At 42.1% G+C, this 25,152-nt stretch overlaps 1 protein-coding gene across 1 annotated transcript in view; it reads right to left on the minus strand.

Annotated features, from left to right (window-relative positions):
* Positions 1-4,197: 4,197 nt before the first annotated feature.
* The window catches only part of SMS (spermine synthase), a 170,022-nt gene continuing 149,067 nt past the window's right edge, over positions 4,198-25,152 (minus strand). The window contains exons 10-11 of the mRNA XM_044283957.1: positions 23,832-23,947; positions 4,198-5,685 (exon numbers count right to left, since the gene is read on the minus strand). Of these exons, the coding sequence (XP_044139892.1) occupies positions 5,646-5,685; positions 23,832-23,947 (156 nt within the window). The 3' untranslated portion in view covers positions 4,198-5,645. The remainder of the gene's footprint in view (positions 5,686-23,831; positions 23,948-25,152) is intronic.

Consider the following 25,152-nt stretch of genomic DNA (forward strand, 5'->3'; position numbering starts at 1 on the left):
TAGCTACGCCCCTGCTTTCATGTATCAGAGCTGCAGTAGATTGTAGAGCCAATGAATCCACCCTTGCAATGGCCCCTTTTCGTAGACTTGGCAATGGCAGCGTAAATTGTGATTAGAAGAAAAGTCTGGTGGATTTGTGATTTTTTTATGCCATATTCTCTTGGAAAGGAAAGCTGAGGGCCACTAATACTTAATAGGACTACACAGTGTAAACACTTTTGGCCATTCAGATATGGCATAATTATCAGGAATTTGTGACGCTGATTCCGCACTGCAAATCAGTGTATTTTACAGTGCAATACTAAGAGATAAGTTCTTTACAACTCCATCCTCACACAGTGGAAAAAACTGTTCTCTACTAAGTTCTCACCCACCTTTTAACACAATTCACGTAAGCCTCAATCTACATGACATTACAGCCTTCTGTTGGCAATAATCCTGGTGTATACCTCTGCCATATGCCAATCTATAGGCATACTGCGCAATATACAGTTTTTTCTTTTTACGGGATGCCTCTGCATAGAAAACCATAATCTACTGTTTTTCTACAAAAAAGCATACCCCATATGCGTGATGGATTTTTTTTGCCACTGTTGCGTCGCAGTCGCAGCATGTCACAGTGCGACACCATAGACTGCCATTATAAAAATTGTCGTGCAACATTGGTGCAACAAAATGTTGCAGTGTGGTTGTGTCCTATCCGTCGCGCGACAATAATGTCGTCATGTAGACCTAGCCTTATGCTATACAATAGGCTAAACATCAAGTCAACACTGCTCTTATCTGCCCCAAGATGTGAAGATAAGGGGATGGGGAAGACAGAGAACCGAATATGGTGAGCAACAACACAGACCCAAAAAGATTACACGGATGCATGTTATAAATGTACCTTTATTTAAACATAGGTACTACATGGTGCAGCAGATGCAAGGCAAGCAATCTTCTTGCAAAAATCAAATCATTAACAATCAAGTTAATGCATCTAAATGCATCACATTTCCAGATGGAAGCAAGTTCTTAGTGCAAACAATCAAAGAAAGCATATCAATCAGTATTTCACATCTGTTTGTGCACATGGTGAACTTATGTGTCCAATGCAGCTTGCCAAACAGACCGACAAGGGTTGTCAGTAGATCCCAGTGTAAATGGGTTTGAAAAGCTCATTTCCGTGGCATCTGTAACCATACTAAATAAAACGTCAACACTCACAAAGGACAAGACTCTTATCCAAGACTCTTCTATGCAGCAGTAGTGTCTCTGGAGCTCCAACATCCTAATGAAGGAACAATTGCGAGACCAGGGTTCGAAGAAGGACTCCATATCTGGCCAGGTTAGACTTTAGTGTTGTAATTGTTCTTCCAGACATCTACAAGTTCTGTGGAACCATTCTTCAAAACAGCCATTTCATATAAGCAAAGTAATACAAAGTAATACAAAGTAAAACATACAGTACAAGCACATAAAAGCTTGGAGATACAAAGAAAATAAAGCAAGAAGATGACATTTTTTATGCCTATTGGCGATTATTTCTGAAAATTAGTGCACACAAATCATGGTGGTATAGTCTGAAGGAGCCAATACGTTATTATTTATTACTTTTTAACCTTTTTTTCACTTTAATATATTATTAGTTACTAAAGGAGACGTCATCAGTCTTTGGCTACTTTCACACTGGCGTTTTGGCTTTCCGTTTGTGAGATCTGTTCAGGGCTCTCACAAGCGGTCCAAAATGGAGCAGTTTTTGCCCTAATGCATTCTGAATGGAAAAGGATCCGCTCAGAATGCATCAGTTCAGTCTCCATTCCGCTTTGGAGGCGGACACCAAAACTCTGCTTGCAGCGTTTTGGTGTCTGTCTGACGAAACTGAGCCAAAAGGATCCGTTCTGATACACAATGTAAGTCAATGGAGGACGGATCCGTTTTCTATTGTGTCATAGAAAACCGATCCGTCCTCCATTGACTTTTAATGGTGTTCAAGACGGATCCGTCTTGGCTATGTTAAAGATAATACAAACGGATCAGTTCTGAACGGATGCATGCGGTTGTATTATCTGAACGGATCCATCTGTGCAGATCCATGACGGATCCGCACCAAACGCGAGTGTGAAAGTAGCCTTTCTTGGCACCACTTTTTTATAAACATCCCACAATATCTTTAACTTAGTAGCTGGTGTCACTCATCTTCCATCATCTTTGGAAATATGTAGGCTGTGCCCACAATGTTGAGGGTTAGAAATGAACATTCCCTCTTGATCCAATAGCCATGTATGGATCAGTTTACAGGTTAATCTGTATGGAGATCATAGAAGTGAGTGACTCGCAGGCACCAAATGAATTCAATGTGGGCCTACTCGTCTTTAGATCTTGCCAAAACAGCCTTAGACAGACAGTAGTCAAATAAGTGTGGGGGGGGGGGGGTATTTATTCAATTAAAGAACCCAGAAATGAATAAATAAAATATATGTGACACAAAGTGTGAAATTAACATTCACGTCTGTGACTAAAATAAAAGAACTCCAGTGTGCTTTTCTCACCAGTAGTTTATAACACATTTCTTACACACAGGCAAATATTTTACCCCAAAAAACAAAATCTTACTTTCCTAGCAAAGATTGAATTGCTGCACATTACTCAAATGTATCTCTGTAACATGATCATGTTCGGCCTATAGTCAGCCATTAGTGCAAATAGACAATAGAAAAATGAGTGTGCCTCGGTATTGTTCTAAGCACAGTATCTTCAGTTCCTCGCTTCTCTCTCCAGTTCTGTCTCTGTTTTCTGGGACTAAGACACATACAAATGCACTAAATCAGAAAACAAGTAGTAACAGCAGATAATAAATAGCTACCAATCTACAAAATGGAGGAAATGAAAACCAAGGCATCCTCAATTCAGTATCCGGAAAACTAAAGGCAAGAGATGCCTAGTCGAATGTAGGCCATTTGTCCTTATGGCTCCATTTAAAAAAATTAATTAAAAAAATTAAAGGGAATGAACCCTCAGATTGCTTATGGGTCCATTGATTTTCAAAGCATTATATATGTTTAATGGCTCAGAGCCTATGCAGCACCGCAAGGAATCCCTACAATTATGTGTTACAGACCTGTAGGCGCTCTTTATGCTGCCATAGGGAATAGTATTTATGTGTACGGGGAGCTTCCAACATGTGTATGAGTATGGAAGGTTCGGGTGAATTTCATTTTTTCACCCAATTGTTTTGTTTACCCAGGAGATAAGCTGCTGCCAGAGGTGTCTGGGAGAGTTGGGAGGGACCACTACTGAAGATAGATGAGCCACCATTAGTATATATACCTCTATCACCTCGGCCAGGCATGAGACATGAGGGAGAGTTGGGAGGGACCACTACTGAAGATAGATGAGCCACCGTTAGGATATATACCTCTATCACCTCGGCCAGGCATGAGACATGAGGGAGAGTTGGGAGGGACCACTATTGAAGATAGATGAGCCACCGTTAGGATATATACCTCTATCACCTCGGCCAGGCATGAGACATGAGGGAGAGTTGGGAGGGACCACTATTGAAGATAGATGAGCCACCGTTAGTATATTTACCTCTATTACCTCGGCCAGGCATGAGACATGAAGTGAAATGTTATATTTGTAGTAAAGATTTGTGGGGTTTTATCTGGTTTTTCGTGGCCTTCTTCTAAGACTCAACATCTCTCGGTGTCACTAGGAAAAGATGCTTGAATGGAAGCACCGATTGCTCAGCTTGAATAAAGTGTGCAAAACTAACTTAGTAAAAATGAGCACTAAGAAGTACACCAATATAAATAGAAAAATAGCCGTGTGAGCATCTGCTACACAAGGTCAGTGTCTTGCTGTCAATAAGGGATTTAACCAAAATGCATTATTCCCTGATACATAACTAAAATGCAGTGATGCCTTTGTGCTGCATTACATTTGCAGACTGACTCCCCCTTTGTTGATGAGTTTCAAGATACTGTCAAGAAAACGGGCCAACAATCTTATTTTTTAACAGAGTTAGGCCGAATGCACACGGCCGTGTTCCGCGGCCGAGAACGGTCCGTGGTAACACGGCCTGGATTCCGGCTGTGAGCAGGAGCGCACGGCGTCATTGGCTGCTATGACGCCGTGCGCTTCATGCCGCCGCTGCTGTACAGTAATACACTCGTAGTGTATTACTGTACAGCAGCGGCGTCTTAAAGCGCACGGTGTCATAGCAACCAATGATGCTGCGCGCTCCTGCTCTGAACAGGCATACCACGGACCGCTCTCGATCTTAACGATTTAATTGGAGGAAACAATTGCAGGAACGGTAAAAAAAAAACTGTATGTAATTGCCATTTCTACACCGTTTTGCCACTTTTTCCAAAAAGGGGGAGTGGTATGGGTGGGGAGTGGGCAGGTCTTACATAATTTACGCCAGTTTTCTGGTGTAAATAATGACTGAAATCTACTCTAGCTACAATTCGATTTAAAGGACATCTATGGGGAGATTTGTACCCATGACACTGGCTGACCTGTTACATGTGCACTTGGAAGCTGAAGGCATCTGTGTTGGTCCTATGTTCGTATGTGCCCGCATTGCTCAGAAAAAGGATATTTTAATATATGCAAATGAGCCTCTGGGAGCAACAGGGGCGTTACCTTTACACCCAGAGGCTCAGCTCTCTCTGCAATAGCCCGCTCCACTATGATTGACAGGGCCAGGAGTGAGGATGTTTTCAATGTCTGGCGCTGTCAAAGTAGATAGGGTGCGGCAGTTGCAGAGAGAGCTGAGCCTCTAGGTGTAACGTTAACGCCCCGGTTGTTCCTAGAAGATAATTTGCATATATTAAGACATAATTTTTCTCAACAACGCGGACACGTATGAACATGAGACCAAGCACACATGTAACAGGTCAGCCAGTCTCATCAGTCAACATCTGCTGACAGATGACCTTTAATTTTAGGCGCATGAAGTGCAGGGGTATACGGTTAATTTATAACGAGATGTGTGCTTCGTCTTAAATTAAGCGCATCCTCCGGCGGTGCAGAGGATGTTAAGACCAATGTAGAAAGCGCCAGTCTCTCTCTATGTCAAATAATAGGGGAAAGTCATTTAACCCTAAAAATAACTGCAACAAACCAGCGGCTGCCAGACCATGCTAGAGTTGCATTAATTGCCCACCAATGCCATAATCCCCTTTCTTACAGTTAACACGTACATGTAATATTGTGACTTGAGAAGAAGTAGCATCTCTCCATGTGTATATACTGTAGACAGTTTACACACAATATCATTTCTTAAAGATCGGCTGAAAATACTAGGCATCTAATGACACACAAATCTTAAAAATAAAAAATAAATCACATTCTTTAGGTTCAGTGCATTAAGCAGCTTATAGCTTGCTAACAATCTCCAATCTGACTTTTCAATAAAAAGAAAGAAAGAAAAAACGCATAACACAATACAAGATTAAAGTAACATCATACCAGTTCATAAAAAACTATTTTTAAATCCATTCTTTTTTTTTTTTGTCACCACATACACTTGAACTAATCTTTCTTAAGATTATCTACAGAGTATAACTTAACGTTTTCACAATGCCCACATGCAGCAGGTGCTAAGCCTAATATGCTCTATGCAGCGTGGAAGAGCTGGATCTGTAGACTGCTTAGGAACTGCTTTTCTTCCATACACTGTAAAACACCCATCTGGAGGGGAACATTGATTAAGGAAAACGGAGGATGAGACTGAACAGACGCAGAGTATATAACACCAGTACATTCCAGTAGGAAAAAGACATTTTTAAATAATGCTGAAAGGATGTTGTGTACTCAAATGCCATGTCAAATGCATTAACGTTCTGTTCTTCACATTCCTATATGTAGAGATCTAGGCATTAAGCTTGATACTGTATATTCACTAGATGGAAGTAAGCCTAGAGAGCATGTGATAAAAAGCAGAGGCAAGTCTAGTCTTTCATTCCGACTACACAAGCGTTGCTAACAGTACCACGACTATAGGATTTGCACAGATTGCAGTTGCAACTGGGTCCATGCTCCACAAGGGCCCAAAGGCCTCCAGCCACAGGAAGGAACCGCTGCGCGGCAAGTGTGGATGTACAATATGGTGTTGTGCCAATACTGATGTCATACTCCCTTTATGGAGCTATATCATGACACAAAGTAACTTCAGCTTTTTTAGCGTCCTTATGAATCCCATGTCATCACATTGTAAAGGAATGCTGTGTAAAGAAATATCCACCTTTTTGTTTTCAGGTCCAACACACACAGTACGGATTAGATGCTTAGAAATGATTGAGGTTACTGAATAAACTGTCTGCAGTGAGTGCCCCCTAGTGGATACAGCAGACAGGTGAATGTTTAGCATTACGAGATTTTTTTTCATCATGTTCCCCCCTTGATGCGAATAATAACTTTTCCATTAACAATTTTTATTATTATTATTATTATTAAAAGTTGCCTACTGTTCCTGCGCTACACATCCCGGTCAAATGATACTCCTGGCACTTCCTGGATCACACGCTGTACATTGTGCATCTGATCCTAGTCCAGTTACAACACGCAATGGACATGTCAGTCATCACTGTTTACACGTTCATGGCCTGCACTCCATCGCCATAGCGCATATGTGAGAATGAGTCTATAGCTAGATTGAATCTCTCTCTCATAAACGTGCTATGATGATGGAGTGCAGGGGGCAGGTCATGAACATGTCATCAGTAATGACTGACCTGTTTATTGTGGGTTGTAACCAGGCTAAGATCACATGCATAATGTATGACACGCAGGCTCGGACTGGCCCACCAGGGAGGCAGGGAATTCCTCGGTGGGTCCCCAGTCTCCTGCGCCCCGGAGATAAGACGGAGGAGTAATTATTTCTCGTTTCTCAGGAGAGATAATTATTGTAGTCACTAGGTTGCAGTATCGCACAGTAAACTGGTTTAAATTGTAAGGGAGGCCCCGCAGTATCTTCTAAACTTCCCGGTCTGCTGGCAGTGAAGGAGGAGAGAACATGTCTGGCCATCCTCCTGCCCTCACTGCTTTCAGAAAACTGACTGCTGGGCTGATTTTTCAGGTGTGTGACAGTAGTGAGCTGTAGGAGACTGTAAGGGGGGAATAGGGGATTGGTTTATAGCATACACAGATCTATGAATGTGTGCTGCTCTCTGCAGAGTTCAAAGTGGCATTGGGGGGACTCTGCCCTAGGTCCCCCTAATGCCTCTGCTTTAGGTGCACCCTCATAAGTGCCCCAGCTCCAGATGCTCCCCAATCTAAATGCACCCCTAATATTGCATCTTTTCCAGTTGCCCCCCTAATACCTCTGCTCCAGGATCACCACTATTACCCTGCCTCAGGCGACCCTAATGCCTCTGCTTTAGGTGCACCCCCATTAGTGCCCCAGCTCCAGATGCCCCCACTCTAAATGAACCACTAATATTGCCTCTTCTCCAGTTACCCCTGCTCCAGGATCAACACTACTACCCTGCCTCAGGTGACCCTAATGCCTCTGTTTCAGTTATGACCCTCCGTTTGTGCCCTTTGCTCACGTTGCTCCTCTAGCACCTTTGCTTGCACTTTGTTAAAGATTTTGACCTGCAAAGGTGGTTGGGCTTATGTCCGAAAAATTCTGCACAGTGCGTCACATTCTTTAGTATTGACACGTACGGTTTACATGGCGGCAGTGATGATATTCCATATTTACAGGCATCACTGCTGTCATGTAAAGAGATAATGGTGGTGGAGGATTTAAAGGGGTTGTCCAGGTTTTCAAGTTATCCTCTCCAGATCATAGGGTATAACTATATGATTAGTGGGATCCGATTCTGCGACTCCCCACTGATTCCAGGAACGGGTCCTGTTCCCCCCTTTTGATGGTGCGGCAGGCACACATATGCCCTGCTGCTCCATTTATTCTCTTTGGGACCACTGGAAATAGCCAGCGCTGTACCCTGCCATCTCCAGCGACCCCATAGAGAATGGATAGAGAGGCAGGGCATTTGCTCAACCTGCCACTCAATCAAGAAGGGGGATCAGTGGGGGCTCCAGTATTCAGACCCCCACGTCACATAACACATAATTTGGGGCAGATTTTTAATTTTAATTTTATTTTTTTATACACCCAAAGAAAACCTTTAAAGATAGGGAATGTGAAAAGGTGAAACAGCTATGACACGACATGTGACAAGTGTCTGATTGGTGGGGGTCTGACTGCTGGGACCCCCGTGATCAAGGGAACGTGGTCTTAAGACCCTTGTGTACATAGATTGGCAGTAATGTAATTAAATGTCTCAGGACCCTTTTTTTATGATCAGTGAGTGTTCCAGCAGTCAGACCCCAGCAATCTGATATTTATCACCTATCCTGTAGATAGGCAATAGGTCATTATGGTAGGACAACCTTTTTAAATATACTATAGATTATGTGCAATCTGAGGAGGTTACAATTTGGTAAATTTCATGCCAGATATTTATGCTTAAAGGGTTTGTCTCACTTCAGTAAATGGCATTTATCAGGCAGCTAATACGAGGCACTTACTAAAGACATACTGATAGGGACCTTAGATTTTGAGCCCCATTGGGGACAGTTGGATGCTAATGACTGTAATGTGTGTAAAGCGCTGTGGAATATAGTAGCGTTATATAAGTGCATTAAATAAATAAATACTCCATATTGCCTCCTTTCCATCACATTATACACAGCACGTGTCCGTGGTTATTACCACCGTGTAATCCAGCAGTGGTGGTCGTGCTTACACACTATGGGAAAGGCTGGAAGTGCGCATAGGCCAGCACCTTTACCTATAGTGTGCAAGCATGGCCACCGCTGCTGGATTACATGGTGGTAATAACCACGGATACGTGCTGTGTATAATGTGATGGAAAGGAGGCAGTATGGACAATCAAAATACATTCTAGTAAGTGCCTTGTATTAACTATCTCTACATGATAAATGCCGAATGCTGAAGTGAGACAACCCCTTTAAGTGTGCTACACTTAATAGGGTTAGGCATACTTGTATTGGTGTGTGCATTGCTTGTTTCCTATGTGTGATTGGTGTGTGCTATATATGATCTATGTATCAGTGGTGTACAGTATGTGACATATGTATCAGTGGCATGTGACCTATGTATAAGTGTTTTGTGTGCCACATGTGTCCAATGAGTGATTGGTGTGCGCTGCATGTGTCTTGTTTCTGGCTAACTTAAGTGCAGGATATCCATATACGTGTAAATTCTGCCACATTTTGTTCATTTTACTGTGATTGTCTGCCATCATACTTCATCTTTAATATTCCTGTTATCACTGTAAATGCTCATGAACACGACCGTTAGATATTTAGCAGTCCGCAAATTGAAGATCCGCAAAACATGGATACCGGGTGTGTGCATTCCACATTATGCTGAACAGAACAGCCGGTCCTTGTTTGTAATGTGGACAATAATAGGACATGTTCTATAATTTTGCAGAACGGCCATGCGGACATATAGACACAGAATGCACACTGAGTCTTTTTTTTTTTTTTTTTTTGCGGCCCCATTGTTTGTGTGCATGAGCCCTAAGGTGGGCCCCCAAAATCAGTTACACTGGTGGGCCCCAAGTACCCCAGTCCAACACTGATGACACCTGATCTCAGAATACCTCTTTAACTATATGTCTATGCAGGAATTTGGAGCTCTGTATTACAGGAGATCAAATTACTACAAAGTTACATTAAGAGTTTTCCTACAACTGACATTGGTCATCTATCCACAGGATGAAGGCCACCATGTCTGCTTTTTTGGTCTGAGGGCCATATTGTCAAATCCCTCTATTTCAAGGGGCTGCAAATAAAAATAATGTCGATCAGCGCTCATTTGAATCGGCGTATTACACAAGCCAATGCAAAGTGATTAGAGAGGAATGATCACTACCACAGTCATTCCGCCTTCATTTAGTTATATTGATTTTTGATAGCCCATCCCTAATTACACAGAGAGATGTGCTGCTGATAACAGATCCTGCCAGAAGCAGGGTCTAATAGTATGTCTGTCAGCCTTAGAAGGACAGGGATAATACACTGCAATACATAAGTATTGCAGTGTAATTTACAAGAGATTGAGCCACCTGCTGATCAAGTCCCATAGTGTGGATAACAGAAAATGCTACAAAAATTACAATAGTTTGTTCAAAAATAAAAAAAACACAAAAAAATAATAATTTTACTATTAAGAATGCTTTATGATGTTAATCAAAAAGAAACAATTAAAAACTATACAAATTTGGTATTGCAGAGTCTATAACAACCCGTACAATAAAACTACTGTACTGGTTATCCTACACTGTGAACTCTATAAACTTAGAAAAAAAAGTCAGATCTGTTGTCTTTTGGTCACCTTGCCTCCAAAAAAACTCAATAAAACATGGTCAGAAAGTACCGGTAATAGGTACCCCAAAATGTCAATAAAAATTACAGCTCACTACGCAAAAACATCCAGCTCCATTGACTGAAAAATAAAGTTACGAATTTTGTTCTCAGAATATGGCGACACAAAAACAACAGTTTTTATTATGCATCAAAAAGGCATATAAATTTAGTATTGCTGTATTTAGTATATGTAAGGTAACACATTATTGATGCAACATGGTGAACAGCACAAAATTTTACAGATTGTTGTTTTTTTCCATCCAACTAAGAAATCAATAGGTTAAATATACCCCAAAATGGTGCCGCTGAAAAATGCTATGTTGACTGAAAAATGCTAAATGTATGACTTTCTGAATCAATGATAAAAAGATAGATGTGTCTTTAAGACCAAAATTCTTAAACGGTTGAGCATCTAAAAAAGAAAACAAAAACATTATAGTGGATATTCGCTTGTCATTGTAAGGGGCTGATCACATTGGTACATGCCTTGTTGCAGAGTGTATGGGAGTAAAAATACACTAGGGAAATTAATCAAAACTGGTGTAAAGGAAAACTGGCTTAGAGGCCTATAGCAACCCATCAGGTTTCATCTTTCATTTTCCTATGAAGCTCTGACAAATAAAAGGTGCAATCTGATTGGTTGCTATGGGCCACTAAGCCAGTTTTCCTGTACACCAGTTTTGATTTATCTCCCCCTATGCTTTTATTCATTTATATAAAACCAGAAAACTCCTTTAGTGTAGACTCATGTATTATATGTTCTCTTTCTTTCAAATCCCGGGAACGACTGCATTCTCTAAGTGCTATCTCCGCAGTTGCAGATGATTTTTTCCACTAACAACAAAGCTAGTAAAATCTTTTATTCCATGGTCAGGCTTTGTTCAGACATCCTTCAGAGTGGACGGTCCATAAATAACGTGTCGAGGACAGTACATGAAAGAATGAACAAGGTTCCTGTAAAGGCGAAGGACTCATGTCTGTCGCAATCGCAACAAAATGATATGATGAATGGCCTGTGTCCCTGTTCTTCCATATTGCCTACTTTGCTGTCAATCTGTCATACTTATCGTTACCTAGTCACGGCCGTCCACTTTCATGTTGAACCATATTTAGACTAATGCTGTAATTTTTAACAGGTTAGTCCTTCAAAAACAAACAAATTGAGACAGACCAAGGAGAGGAAGAAAGGAAAGCAAAAAACCAAACAAGCAATGTATTCCTGCCTAGGCAAAAGCATTTCCAGTAACAGTCTCCAAATAAAGTGCCACTCTATAGGCTGAAAACCGAGTCAACAAGTCCTCACAGGTTGTATTCAGATTTCTGCACAAATTGCAATACAATCCAGAAGCTAGAACTTGGTCTTGTGAATAATCATAACTGCAAACTCAATTTCTTACTGGAAGGTCACTGTATTAGCAGTTTCAGATCCTACTTATAATATCACTATTCCCTCTAGGGTCTGAACCTATCTGTCTCCACAATTCTATAAAGCCAGGCCATACATATTAGATAGAAGTAGGTTGATGGTTGAACAGCAATTGAACAATCATCTGGTGATCGTTCGTTTCGCAGACATAGCCATACACAATGTAGTCCATATTCCCTGTTACAGTTGCTCAAGATGACCATATACGCTCAATAACACCGGGCAATGGGCGAAAGATGTTTTTGGGAACAGTCTTTTGGAGAAAGATCTTTCGTCTGACTATCGGCTAAAAATTTTAAACCCATCTGACTTTTCTTCAGATGATGACATGACGGTTTGTCATCGGTTGGCTAAAACAATCGTTTGTTGTTAACTGGTAAACTATGGTCTTGGTTGAAATCGTCTGTTTTGTTTAACTTTAGGCTTATTTGCATGGATACCTTAAAGTGTTTCTGTCACCAGATTGAACCCTATTAAGCTAAACTTAACTAGCCTATTCCTACTTTTATCTATGCCCCCGTTACGCCAGAAATCTAACGTTATAATATGCTAATTACCCTCTAGGAGCGGGGGGGCGGGGGGGGGGGGGGGGGAGTTGTTCCTGCTCCTAGACAGGGCTGTGGAGTCAGTAGATAAATGCTCCGACTCCTCAGTTTTTGGTACTTCCGACTCCGACGTATTTAATATGCAAATGTATTTTATACATTCCTTGAAGGAAACAAAGGCAACATACATGTCATTACCACAGAACTACTGGCTAGGAAGCTGCTGCCTTCTCCTTTGTGTGCCGAAGATCGGGCAGTGGGAGGATCCAGGAAGGGGCATTTATTTTAAAACATGATTTCCCTAGTAGAATCCCATAGTCATGTTTAAAGTTTAAGCTAACAATCTGAGTTTACAAGTTTTTATAGCCTTAGCTGAATGACAGCAGTTTTTCAAATGGTTTACAGCTTCAGTCTTGAGCTATTGATCTATCCATTCCCGTCACTTATACAAGTGTCTAGTCCTGCAAAAAACATATTTACTTAATCAGTTATCAGTGAGAGGCTAGGTTAACCATGGGCGTTGCGTTCCCTGTAACAGCGGAACACAACACAATGGAAAGTATGCGTGCCATATAGTGAAGCATGTGAAAAGCATGCTTCTACATGGTCACTTAACGTGTTCGTTTTGCAGTAACGTGACGCACTGCATGCATTGGCCTTTATTCTTACAGTAGATAATAAAGTACCGTACTTTTCGCAAAAGTGGGGGGGAAATAGCAGTGCGTCTTATGGGGTGAATGCTGCGATCGTCCAGTGAATAGGCTGAGAGGGAGGAGGGGCTGGGGGCCGGCATCTGTTTCTGTAATGGCAGCGGGGCCCGGTGCAGTCAGTCACAGTATTCTACTACACAATCATATCTAACTTGTGGATATTGTTAAAGTATTCTAATCATCTTAAATCTAGCGCTGTACTACTTACTACTAACTTCTTGGCAGTCAGGAGGCCGGGTGGGCGCTAGTAGCGTAGCTCACTACGTCACGCGCCTGCTCCGCCCACTTTATGAATGAAGTAGGCATCGGGCCTCGCTGCCATTACAGAAACAGATGCCGGCCAACAGTCACTACACAGGGACACTGTTATGGGGGGGATCTGTAAATGACACATAAGATAAGATGCTATATATGTGTCATCCACGGATGCCTCCATAACAGTGCAATCCACAGATGCCCCAACAATGATCCCCCATAACAGTGCCATCCACATATGCCCCCAAAACAGTGCCACCCACATATGCCCCCATAACAGTGCCACCCACATATGCCCCCATAACAGTGCCACCCACATATGCCCCCATAACAGTGCCACCCACAGATACCCCCAGAACAGTGCCATCCACAGATGCCCGCATAACAGTGCCATCCACAGATGCCCGCATAACAGTGCCATCCACAGATGCCCGCATAACAGTGCCATCCACAGATGCCCGCATAACAGTGCCATCCACAGATGCCCCCATAATAGTCAGTAGAAATCGGAGGCCACAGCAGCATATCCAACCAATGTCTTCTTTATTATACAAAACTCCAAAGTACAGTGTACAAAGTAGCAACGTTTCGGCTATATCTAGCCTTTATCAAGCATATGTTACAAGTATAAGTGCTCACATATAAATAGTAAAAACTAAGCACACCCACATTATTAGTAGCCCAATCAACAAATAGATCGGCAAACACAAATCAAGTAGTGACCAATAAAAGTAAAGTCTCACAGCAATTTCTAATCAACAGACGTACGCCCATCTACTTCACCTGCATATGATCTTTCATAATCGCAACTAACATGACACTCAGCGTCCCACTGCAACGACTGTGCATGTCCGCGCACGTCATTCAGCCGCGACTATGCAAGGTAAAGCAACAACACGCGAAATTAGACCAGCGGCGCAACAACCAATCCGATGCGCCCGCACGAAGGCATCACAGCCAGCGTGCAGGTCATGTGACCGGAGAAATTCCGTCACATGACCGCTGTAGATGTATATCTTATTATGAATCGCGCTATGTTGCTATAGCCAAGTGATGCCACATTAATACATTATACAAACAGAGACCTCCAGAGTATGTCATGTATTAACAGGTAATGGGAGGCACATGTCGTAAAGATAATTACTGCTACAAGCCCCCATAATAGTGTGATCCACAGACCACCATTAGTTCAAAACCCACCAAAAGCACACCTTTTGGTTCAAAATATATATTTTCTTATTTTCCTCCTCAAAAACCTAGATGCGTCTTATAGGGCGAAAAATAAGGTAATTAATTATAACTTTTTGTTAATTGCGACATTTAAACTTGATTATTATTTTTTTTATTCCAATTTAAATCTAGTAGGAGTTGGAGTCGGTTCATTTTTTGCCGACTCAGACTCCAGGTACCCAAAATTGCCTCCGACTCCGACTCCACAGCCCTGCTCCTAGAGGCTCCGTTCTCCCACCTTTGTCGCCTCGCTCCAAGTCCTGATTGACAGGGCCAGGCAGCGCTCGCGTCTGCCAGCCCTATGCTCTGGTGAAATCTCACGCCGTTCAGATTTTGGTGAGGGTAAGACGCTCACAGGCTGCCAGCTTCCTCTTCGAATGCTGAACGGCGCGAGATTTCACCAGAGCACAGGGCTGGCAGACAGATGCGAGCGCTGCCTGGCCCTGTCAATCAGGACTTGGAAAGACGCGACAAAAGGTACGAGAACGGAGCCTCTAGAAGCAGAAACAACGCCCCCCCCCCGCTCCTAGAGGCTAATAAGCATATTATAAAAGTTAGATTTCTGGAGTAACGGGGGCATAGATAAAAGTAGGAATAGGCTAATTAGATTTAGCTGACATTAGCACATCGATAATGTCAGCTAGCTTGATAGCTCTTTAAGGGCTCTTTCACACTTGCGTTGTCCGGATCCGTCGTGTACTCCATTTGCCGGAATTACACGCCGGATCCGGAAAATTGCAAGTGAACTGAAAGCATTTGAAGACGGATCCCCCGGGAGCCGCACGGACGGTAAGTATACTGCTCACCCGCTCCCCACTACACTTTACCATGGCAAACAGGACTTTAGCGTCCTGGCAGCCATAGTAACCATTCAGAAAAAGCTAAACGTCGGATCCGGTAATGCGCCGAAACAACGTTTAGCTTAAGGCCGGATCTGGATTAATGCCTTTCAATGGGCATTAATTCCGGATCCGGCCTTGCGGCAAGTGTTCAGGATTTTTGGCCAGAGCAAAAAGCGCAGCATGCTGCGGTATTTTCTCCGGCCAAAAAACATTCCGGTCCGGAACTGAAGACATCCTGATGCATCCTGAACTGATTTCTCTCCATTCAGAATGCATTGGGATAATCCTGATTAGGATTCTTCTGGCATAGAGCCCCGACGACGGAACTCTATGCCGGAACAGAAAAAACGCAAGTGTGAAAGAGCCCTAAAGGGGTTTTCTGGGAGGAAAACTATTGATGATCCATAACGGTCAACGATAACTGATCAGTGGGGGTCCGTCCGACACCTGGCACTGCCAACGTTCAGCTGTTTGAAGACGTTGTGGCCTCCTCATAGCATACCATGCACAGTACCATTCATTGTATAGTGGCTGTGCTTGGTACTGCTGCCCAGGCCCATTCCCTTAAATGGGAATAAGCTGCACCTAGATCTTGTGATTGATAAACGTGACCTCACAGGTACAGGAAGAGGCCACAGTGCTCACTAAAGGGTTAAGGCCTCTTCAAAAAGCTAATTGGTGTTGGGGGTTGGAACTCCACCCATCAGATTTTAATGACCGATCCCGAGGATAGGCCATCAATATTAAACTCCAGGAAAAACCCTTTAAGATGGGAAAACTCATACTGATAACCATAGAATTAAATCTCTCTGTGTCCCAGGAGATCAGCAATTTCCCCCTCCTCATTTTCAAAAATCGTTACTATTATACAACTGCCCCCTTGAATAAGCTCTCGTTCCCAGCTGTTCAGCAGCCAAAACGAGTAGGGATAAGCAGGGAAATAGATGGGTTGTCCAAAAGTTTAAGTAAAATCTACCAGCATTTTTGATAAAATAACCAACAAGACTCCCTGCCATATCAGCGCCGATGCTGCCATGGTCTTCTGCCGGCATCTCAAAGACTGCTGTAATGACCAAGCTCATGTATGATGACAAAGAATTCTAATAATAGAAAGATCTGTAGAATCATATAGTGTAATGGCAGCACACCGGTCTGCTAGGAGTTAAATCTTTTTGTCTGAGGTTTTGGAAGTAAGCACATAATAGCGCTTTCAAAGTTTCTTCCACTACGTTAATGGTCTATATTACATAGACAAATGCCAAATACTACTACGTGCCATAAAGAGTCCTGCACCGCAATGATCATTCATCGGATAAAGAAATTGCAGGGGATTAACCAGGCCAGAAGTTATCTGATGCATTAAAAAAAAAAAAAATCAGCTCCTCAGAAATAGACATATGGGCCTCCCTTCTTTCAGACATGTTCTCATTGGTACCCTGTCTGTAAACTTCTTCGTCCTCCTGTGCATCCAAATGATCTAACGGCATCCTGAGGGCAAGCACAGGCTCAAGCTATCGTCTATGGAAAACAGATGATAAATGGATTAAAAAAAGGCAGGTACTAAATGCAGCAACAGACTGAATAGAGGACAAAAAGAGCACCTGATCCCATTAGAAGGCCATCAGTGGGATCTAGCAATACCTGCAGGGTTTTAAAATAATATACTAAAAATGTAATACTAAAATGCCATTGTGAACTTAGGTATGCCATACCTACTGTAACCGAAGCCGAGCCTATAAAATGACAAATGAGGTTCCCACATGTGTTTTAAAACGTACACAGGGCAAGACATTACTCAAAGCTACTAAAGCAATGACTATAAAAAGCGTGACAATAACAACTGAGTGAAAAAAAAAGGTATGAACAAACAAGTAGGAGACAAGATTTCTCACATCTGTCGTAGTGAAATCTCAGCCAGGCATGTGTTATCCAGATGTTAAGCTTCTGCACTTTCCAGGTCAGTGAAAGTTTGACAAACTTCACAGATTCAAGGAACATGCCTGGTAAAATTGCAATGGGCTTCATAAATATAAGAAAAATCATTTTGGTAATTTCTTCAAGCTAAATATATTTAAGATTCCCCAGCAGATACGGGGAATGTCTGCTTTAGAAAAACCCCTTCCATATATCCTTAGCACATTAGAGGGGGTATTAAACTGCCTCTCATTCATTCCAGCAGTGCGTAAAAAAGCATGCACTATATTGGGGCAGAATCGCCGCTGATTTTCCAATTGTAATTGATGTTGAAGCAGAAAAATACACATCAAAAAACACACCTAATTTTGAGGCAGAAAAATCTTTTTGGATTCAGCACAGATTTTTTGCATGTGTATTTTAGAAGTCAGCCGTGTGAACTGACCCTAAGGCCTCATGCACACGACAGTATTTTTTCACGGTCCGCAAAACAGGGTTCCGTTATTCCGTGATCCGTGTCCGTTTTTGTTTCCGTGTGTCTTCCTTGATTTTTGGAGGATCACCAGATATTAAGGAAATAGAAAAAAAATCTTAGTCAAGTTTGCCTTGCAAATGATAGAAAAAAAAAGGGACACGGATCACGGACGCGGAAGACAATCTTGTGTGCCTCCGTGTTTTATCACGGACCCATTGACTTGAATGGGTCCGCGAACCGTTGTCCATGAAAAAAATAGGACAGATCATATTTTTTTCACGGACTGGAAACACGGACGACAAACGGTGCATTTTCCACGGACCCATTGAAAGTCAATGGGTCCGCAGAAGATCACGGAAAACGGAACACAACAACGGTCATGTGCATGAGGCCTCAGTGCGCCTAAACAGAATTGTACGACAGAAATCTGGCTTAATTTGCACCAGAAAACTGGAGTAAGGCTAGATCTACACAATGACATTTGTCGCACGACAATTTTTATAATGATAGTCTATGTTGTCACACTGCGACATGCTGCGACTGCGACAGTCACAAAAAATTTATTTGAAATAGATTTTTCTGCGACTGTCGTGTTGCAGCGATCCCATAGACCAGTGTTTCCCAACCAGTGTGCCTCCAGCTGTTGCAAAACTACAACTCCCAGCATGCCCGCACAGACAAAGGCTGTCCAGGCATGCTGGGAGTTGTAGTTTTGCAAAAACTGCAGGCACACTGGTTGGGAAACACTGCCATAGACTATTATTATAAAAATTGTCGCGCGACACATGTTGCAGTGTAGTTGTGCCCTGTGTGTCATGTGACTTATTGTCGCATGAAGATAAATTTGTCAGGGCGGCTGGCCATGCAACCGTCCCACCCTCATCTCACCTCCCTAAAAAAGGGATGTACACCTCAGGGGGAATTTTTATTTATTTATTAGTGCATGTTACTCATTATGAGCTAAAAAAATCATCTTTTCAATTGGTCTTTATTAAAAATATGGAGTCCTTTTCTCTGTACAGAGCTGAGATGCTCTACTAGCAGGATCAGAATTTTCTCTTTGTTTCATCAGGCAGGGAGCAGACGAGCGCCTCATCTTTGCTCTCAGACCTTTTAAACACTCATCAAAGCTCAATCCTTATCTTACTGATAAGAATGAGGGTTTATGACCTCTTAGTAGTTTAGAGAGATATCAGGTTTATTAGATGACTGGCACAAAGTGAAAGTAGGCTGCATACAGCTAGAAATACAGATAACTCTTTGTGACAGAACGACTCAATATTTTTAATAAAGACCAATTGAAAAAATTATGTTTAGCTCCAAATGAGTAAAATGCAATCATAAACAAATTGCCCCAGAAGGTGTACATAGACTCTAGGGAAAAAACACTTTTCAGGCGCAAGGTAGATGATAAATCTCCACCTAAGGGATCAGAGGCTACTAAGCAGGAAATCATAAAAATAAACATTATGGGGAGATTTATCATCCACCTACTCCGTTTCTGGCATTAAAAAGTTGCTAACAGGTCTGAAACCCTTAAACGCCATTGCGCCTAAATCTAGACAGAAGTGGCATTTCTATGATTTCCTCGCCCCTTTTCCAAAAAGGGGGAGAGGCAGGAGTAGGCCAACGTATTTATGCCAATTTTCTGTAATGAAATCTATAAAAATAAAAAAAGATCTCAATCTAAGCACACAGACTGCCGGAGGATGCTTGTAATTTAAGAAGAGGCACACCCTAACTATAAGAGGTACTGAGGTGATTTCTGAGTGCTCAGCCTGCATTTTAGCTCTTGTAGTTGGTAACATTAGTAGCATTCACGGATACTCGTAGCTGAGCAGTTCACATTTTCATCCGACAAACCAGACCAACAGAGAATGGTCTGATTAGTCCCAAGTTCACCATGAAGCACGACTATAACCCACAAATATGGCCAAAGAACTACATAATTATCTTCAATGAAAGAGAGATCTGAAGCAGATTCGATATCCTTGTATGGGAGCACTGTCACAGCATCTTGAAGGGCTACACAAGTCAGATATCCAAAGTCTATAAAATAATGTCAGCAGGAACTTTGAGATATAGCTCATTATACCAGTTTTAAAGACAAATGGTGGTCTGCTTTGGTTTCATGTTTTAAAGTGTTTTTTTTCACTTTAAAAATCAACTACAGAAGTTATTCATGCACGACTTTGCAAATAACTAACTTCAGCTCATGGGAGCATGGCTCAAGCAGAAGACCAGGGAGTTATGACTACAGACAGCACCAAGAGTGCTATATTCACCGCTCCCTGGTCCTACTATGTACTAATGTGGCGCTGAAAACAGGAGGCAATGTTCCGCGTAGTATTGTTAAAAGAGAAGCAAACTTTTATTCTTTATGGGGGGGAAAAAAGTGCATTTTATGGAGCATACTTGTGTATGGATGTAGTGTACATACTGTACGTAGATCCCAATACATTCCACTTCTACAAAAGACAGTTTGTGAACATTTCTCATTTCTGTAGTCACCAAGATAACATTTTAGAGCTCAAATGCAATGGAAATGTTATTATATAATTCATTCATTCATTTCAATATTGTAATGGGATTTTCTCAGGAAGAACTCTTTTTATAGCGTATGGATGTCCCAGAGCTTTGGCTTGAAGTACTAAACTACTACAGTTTTAATTTATACACCTTTTATTAAGTGTTAGGCCATTACTAGCTTATCAGCGGGGGCCCAACACCCTGACCTCCCTCCCCCTCCACTGATCAGGGGACTGTAGTGGAGGGAGCTCGTTACTACAGCGCTGCTCCCACTGAATTCTCCAGGATTGAACCACTTATGAGTGGCTATACCAGGGATCAGGAACCTCCGGCACTCCAGTTGTTCTGAAATTACATCTTCCAGAATCCTAGAGGAGTGACAGGAACGGCCAAGTAAGTGTGCATGCTGGGAGATGTAGTTTCACAGCAGCTGGAGTGCGGAAAGCTGCTGACCCCTGGTCTATACAATTTAGTCGTCAAACCCACAAACTATCTGCAGTGCTGGTATCTCGCTGTGAGGTAAGAGTTCTCATATTCATGAGATGTGGTGATAGCTCCGCTCACCTGCCCTGATTGGTGCTCTGATCTGAGGTCTAATGAAAAATATTTATTATTGTCCTCCTCTAATACCTAGGTCTGTCTTATGGGCCGGTCCATCTTATAGGGACGTAAACCAACATGTCATGTGTGGAACCATACTCATTAACCCCGCCGAAAATAGTGAACCACACATAGAATATACAAAAATGGTGAAACGTACGTCAGGGGAAACCTTATTCCTCCCGGTTTTGGGTTAGTATGCTTTGGACTATGCCTATGTGATTTTTTAAATGTGATTTGTCTAAACCTGGAGCAGCACTTTGGTTGGGCTTTAGAGCCGGCTCTTTGAAAGGGTTGAGGTTTGATTGTAATTCCCAGTCATGTTTTGCAGCTCATGATAGGAGACATTGTATTTTGCACTTTATAATACCGGGCAAGATGTTATCATTAATGTTACACTTTCACTTTTGAATATACTTATATATTAACATTAGGTTGATAATTAAAATGTACATGTAGTGGTTAGGTGTTCAACATATGCAATGCATGCCCTTTCTCTAGGGGATAATGGCTCATAGTGCTCACTTGCTTCGCTTTTACTTAAGTATATTGAAATTTTGTATACTATTTGGATGTATTTAATAAAGAAGACTTTTTTGTATATTCTACGCGTGGTTCACTATTTTCGGCGAGGGCGAAGAATACTGTAAATATAGAAGAATCCTGATTATATTACTAATATGATTAATAGAAACATAAGTGAAAAAATTAGAATGTCAGAACCGTCACAGTAGACTGTGCCCCTACGTCCATCAGCATATATAGTTGCAAGAAAAAGTATGTGAACCCTTTGGAATGATATGGATTTCTGCACAAATTGGTCATAAAATGTGATCTGATCTTCATCTAAGTCACAACAATAGACAATCACAGTCTGCCTAAACCAATAACACACAAAGAATTAAATGGTTTTTTTTAACACACCATGTAAACATTCACAGTGCAGGTGGAAAAAGTATGTGAACCCTTGGATTTAATAACTGTTTGAACCTTCTTTTGGCAGCAATAACTTCAACCAAACGTTTCCTGTAGTTGCAGATCAGACTTCTTGACTATTCCTCTCTACAGAACTGTTTCAGTTCAGCAATATTCTTGGGATCTCTGGTGTGAATCACTTTCTTGAGGTCATGCCACAGCATCCAAATCGGGTTGAGGTCAGGACTCTGACTGGGCCACTCCAGAAGGTATATTTTCTTCTGTTTAAGCCATTCTGTTGTTGATTTACTTCTATGCTTTGGGTCGTTGTCCTGTTGCAACACCCATCTTCTGTTGAGCTTCAGCTGGTGGACAGATGGCCTCACGTTCTCCTGCAAAACGTCTTGATAAACTTGGGAATTCATTTTTCCTTTGATGATAGCAATCCGTCCAGGCCCTGACGCAGCAAAGCAGCCCCAAACCATGATGCCCCCATCTCCATACTTCACAGTTGGGATGAGGTTTTGATGTTGGTGTGCTGTGCCTCTTTTTCTCCACACAGTGTTGTGTGTTTCTTCCAAACAACTCAACTTTGGTTTCATCTGTCCACAGAATATTTTGCCAGTACTGCTGTGGAACATCCAGGTGCTCTTGTGCAAACTGTAAAGTGCAGCAATGTTTTTTTTGGACAGCAGTGACTTCCTCTGTGGTATCCTCCCAGGAAATCCATTCTTGTTTAGTGTTTTACGTATCGTAGATTCGCCAACAGGGATGTTAGCATGTGCCAGAGACTTTTGTAAGTCTTTAGCTGACACTCTAACAGTCTTCTTCACCTCATTGAGCAGTCTGTGCTGTGCTCTTGCAGTCATCTTCAGGACGGCCACTCCTAGGGAGAGTAGCAGCAGTGCTGAACTTTCTCCATTTATAGACAATTTGTCTTACCGTAAACTGATGAACAGCAAGGCTTTTGGAGACACTTTTATAACCCTTTCCAGCTTTATGCAACAATTCTTAATCATAGGTCTTCTGAGAGCTCTTTTGTGCAAAGCATCATTCACATTAGGCAATGCTTCTTGTGAAAAGCAAACCCAGAACTGGTGTGTGTTTTTTTATAAGGCAGGGCAGCTGTAACAAACACCTCCAATCTAATCTCATTGATTGGACTCCAGTTGGCTGACACCTGTCACGGCGGACAGGATCTCAGATACACAGACAACCAAATACACAAGTGTCTAGGCTAGATGCTGGGGACAGGTCACCTCCTAGCACATCCCTGACTTCTCTCCCTATCCTGCTAAGCCCACATTCAGACCTTGATGGTAGGTATGAAGTGTCCTCATGCCTGGACTGCAGACACCCTAGAATCCCTGAGATGGTGAAAGGGGAGAAGGGGCAGAAGACACACAACTAGCCTAAACCGCAAACCACACAAACAGAAAACAAACTTATCTGAGCTGGAACAGACAATCCTTCCTTCCTTGAATCCAAGGCCAGACAGAAATCTATAACCCACACTGGCCTCTGGGATTGAAGGCAATTTAAGCCAATGACCCCACCCAGAGCACCTGAAGGAAGGCGGATCCAGCATGATTCCAAAACACATAAAAGGTTAGACACGTGCTGCCAATCTGACAGACCTCTGCACACCGTCCGAGCAGGGCATGACAACACCTCACTCCAATTAGCTCCTGGAGATGTTATTAGTCTAGGGTTGCCTGCACTGTGAATGTTTACATGGTGTGTTCAATAAAACATGGTAACATTTAATTCTTTGTGTGTTATTAGTTTAAGCAGACTGTGATTGTCTATTGTTGTGACTTAGATGAAGATCAGATCACATTTTATGACCAATTTGTGCAGAAATCCATATCATTCCAAAGGGTTCACATACTTTTTCTTGCAACTGTACATTACTATAATGAGGTTAGAAAAGCCTTTATTCCCAGCAATATTGATGTGGCGGCAGCGTCCTGAGTTTACAAAGGATACAGCTCCATATAGGAGGGAACGCACACAATCTCCTTGGAGAACTCCACCGGGCAATAAAGCACGTTCAGCTGCTCTTCATAGAGCGTCAGAGCCTCAGTCAGGTTTACACAGTTTCCCTGTGGGAGGAAGCAGAAGAGGAAAGTAAAGGTGAATTATAAGCTTATTGACAAGTATTATAAATGATGGCCCTGTGAAGACTTCTAAAGAAAAATAGGAACTTGCCATTTATCACAGGAACCGTCTGGGAGTCTGGACTAGGCATTAAACAATCCTAACTTCAGTTAACCCATGACGGTTAGGTCATCAAGCAGCTTTTTAACAAACTAGGTAAGAATCCATCTGGATTGTAGACATTAATTGAATGGTTACATACCGCGTTGTTGTGTAAGTTGTAAAATTTTTCTTGTAAATTACTGGCTATAGCTACTTTCACACCAGAGTTTTTGTTGGATCTGGCAGGGTTCAGCAAAAACGCTTTTGTTACTGATAATACAACCAATTTCATCCGTTATGAATGGATCCTGTTGTATTATTTTTAACATACCCAAGACGTGTCAGAGAAAACCGATCCGTCCCCATTGGCTTGCATTGGGGGTCATGACGAATCCGTCTTGATCCGCATCCCATGACGGAAAGCAAACCGCAGCATGCTGCGGTTTGCTCTCCGGTATGAGAACAGAACAGAATGCATTTTGTAACATTCTGTTCCGTTACGTTTTGTCCCCATTGACAAAACGAAAGCGTTTTTTTCCGGTATTGAGACCATATAACGGATCTCGATAACGGAAAATATTAACGGTAGTGTAAAAGTAGACTTAGCATTAGACTACTGAAAAATCACCACATTTCTGAAATAAATTTAAGGACCTATTCACACGACCATTTTTTTTTGGTCCGCATTCGACCCGCACTTTTTGCGGATAGGATGAGGACCCATTAATTTCAATTGGTCCGCAAAAAATGCTCAGCTGTCCCCATCTGTGTGTCTGTTCCGTAGCCCCACAAAAAAGATAGAACATGTCCTATTCTTGTCCGTATTGTGGACAAGGATATGCATTGTTACAATGTATCCGCAAAAAAAAAAACTGATGCAACACGGACGCCATCCGTATTTTTTGCAGATCAGAGTTTTGCAGACCGCAAAATACATACGGTCGTGTGAATGCACCCTAAACCCCATGGCATCTCCATGATTGTGCCCATAATCATCACTGTTCCAATATGGAGGATATCAAATATCAAAGTTTACAATTAGGCCTGAATCAGGCATCCATATTTAAAAAAAAATAAGTTTGGGTTGCATCTGCAACACAAGGATGAT

This window comes from Bufo gargarizans, chromosome 3 (genome assembly GCF_014858855.1).
Source record: "Bufo gargarizans isolate SCDJY-AF-19 chromosome 3, ASM1485885v1, whole genome shotgun sequence".
In the NCBI taxonomy this organism is placed as follows: Eukaryota; Metazoa; Chordata; class Amphibia; order Anura; family Bufonidae; genus Bufo; species Bufo gargarizans.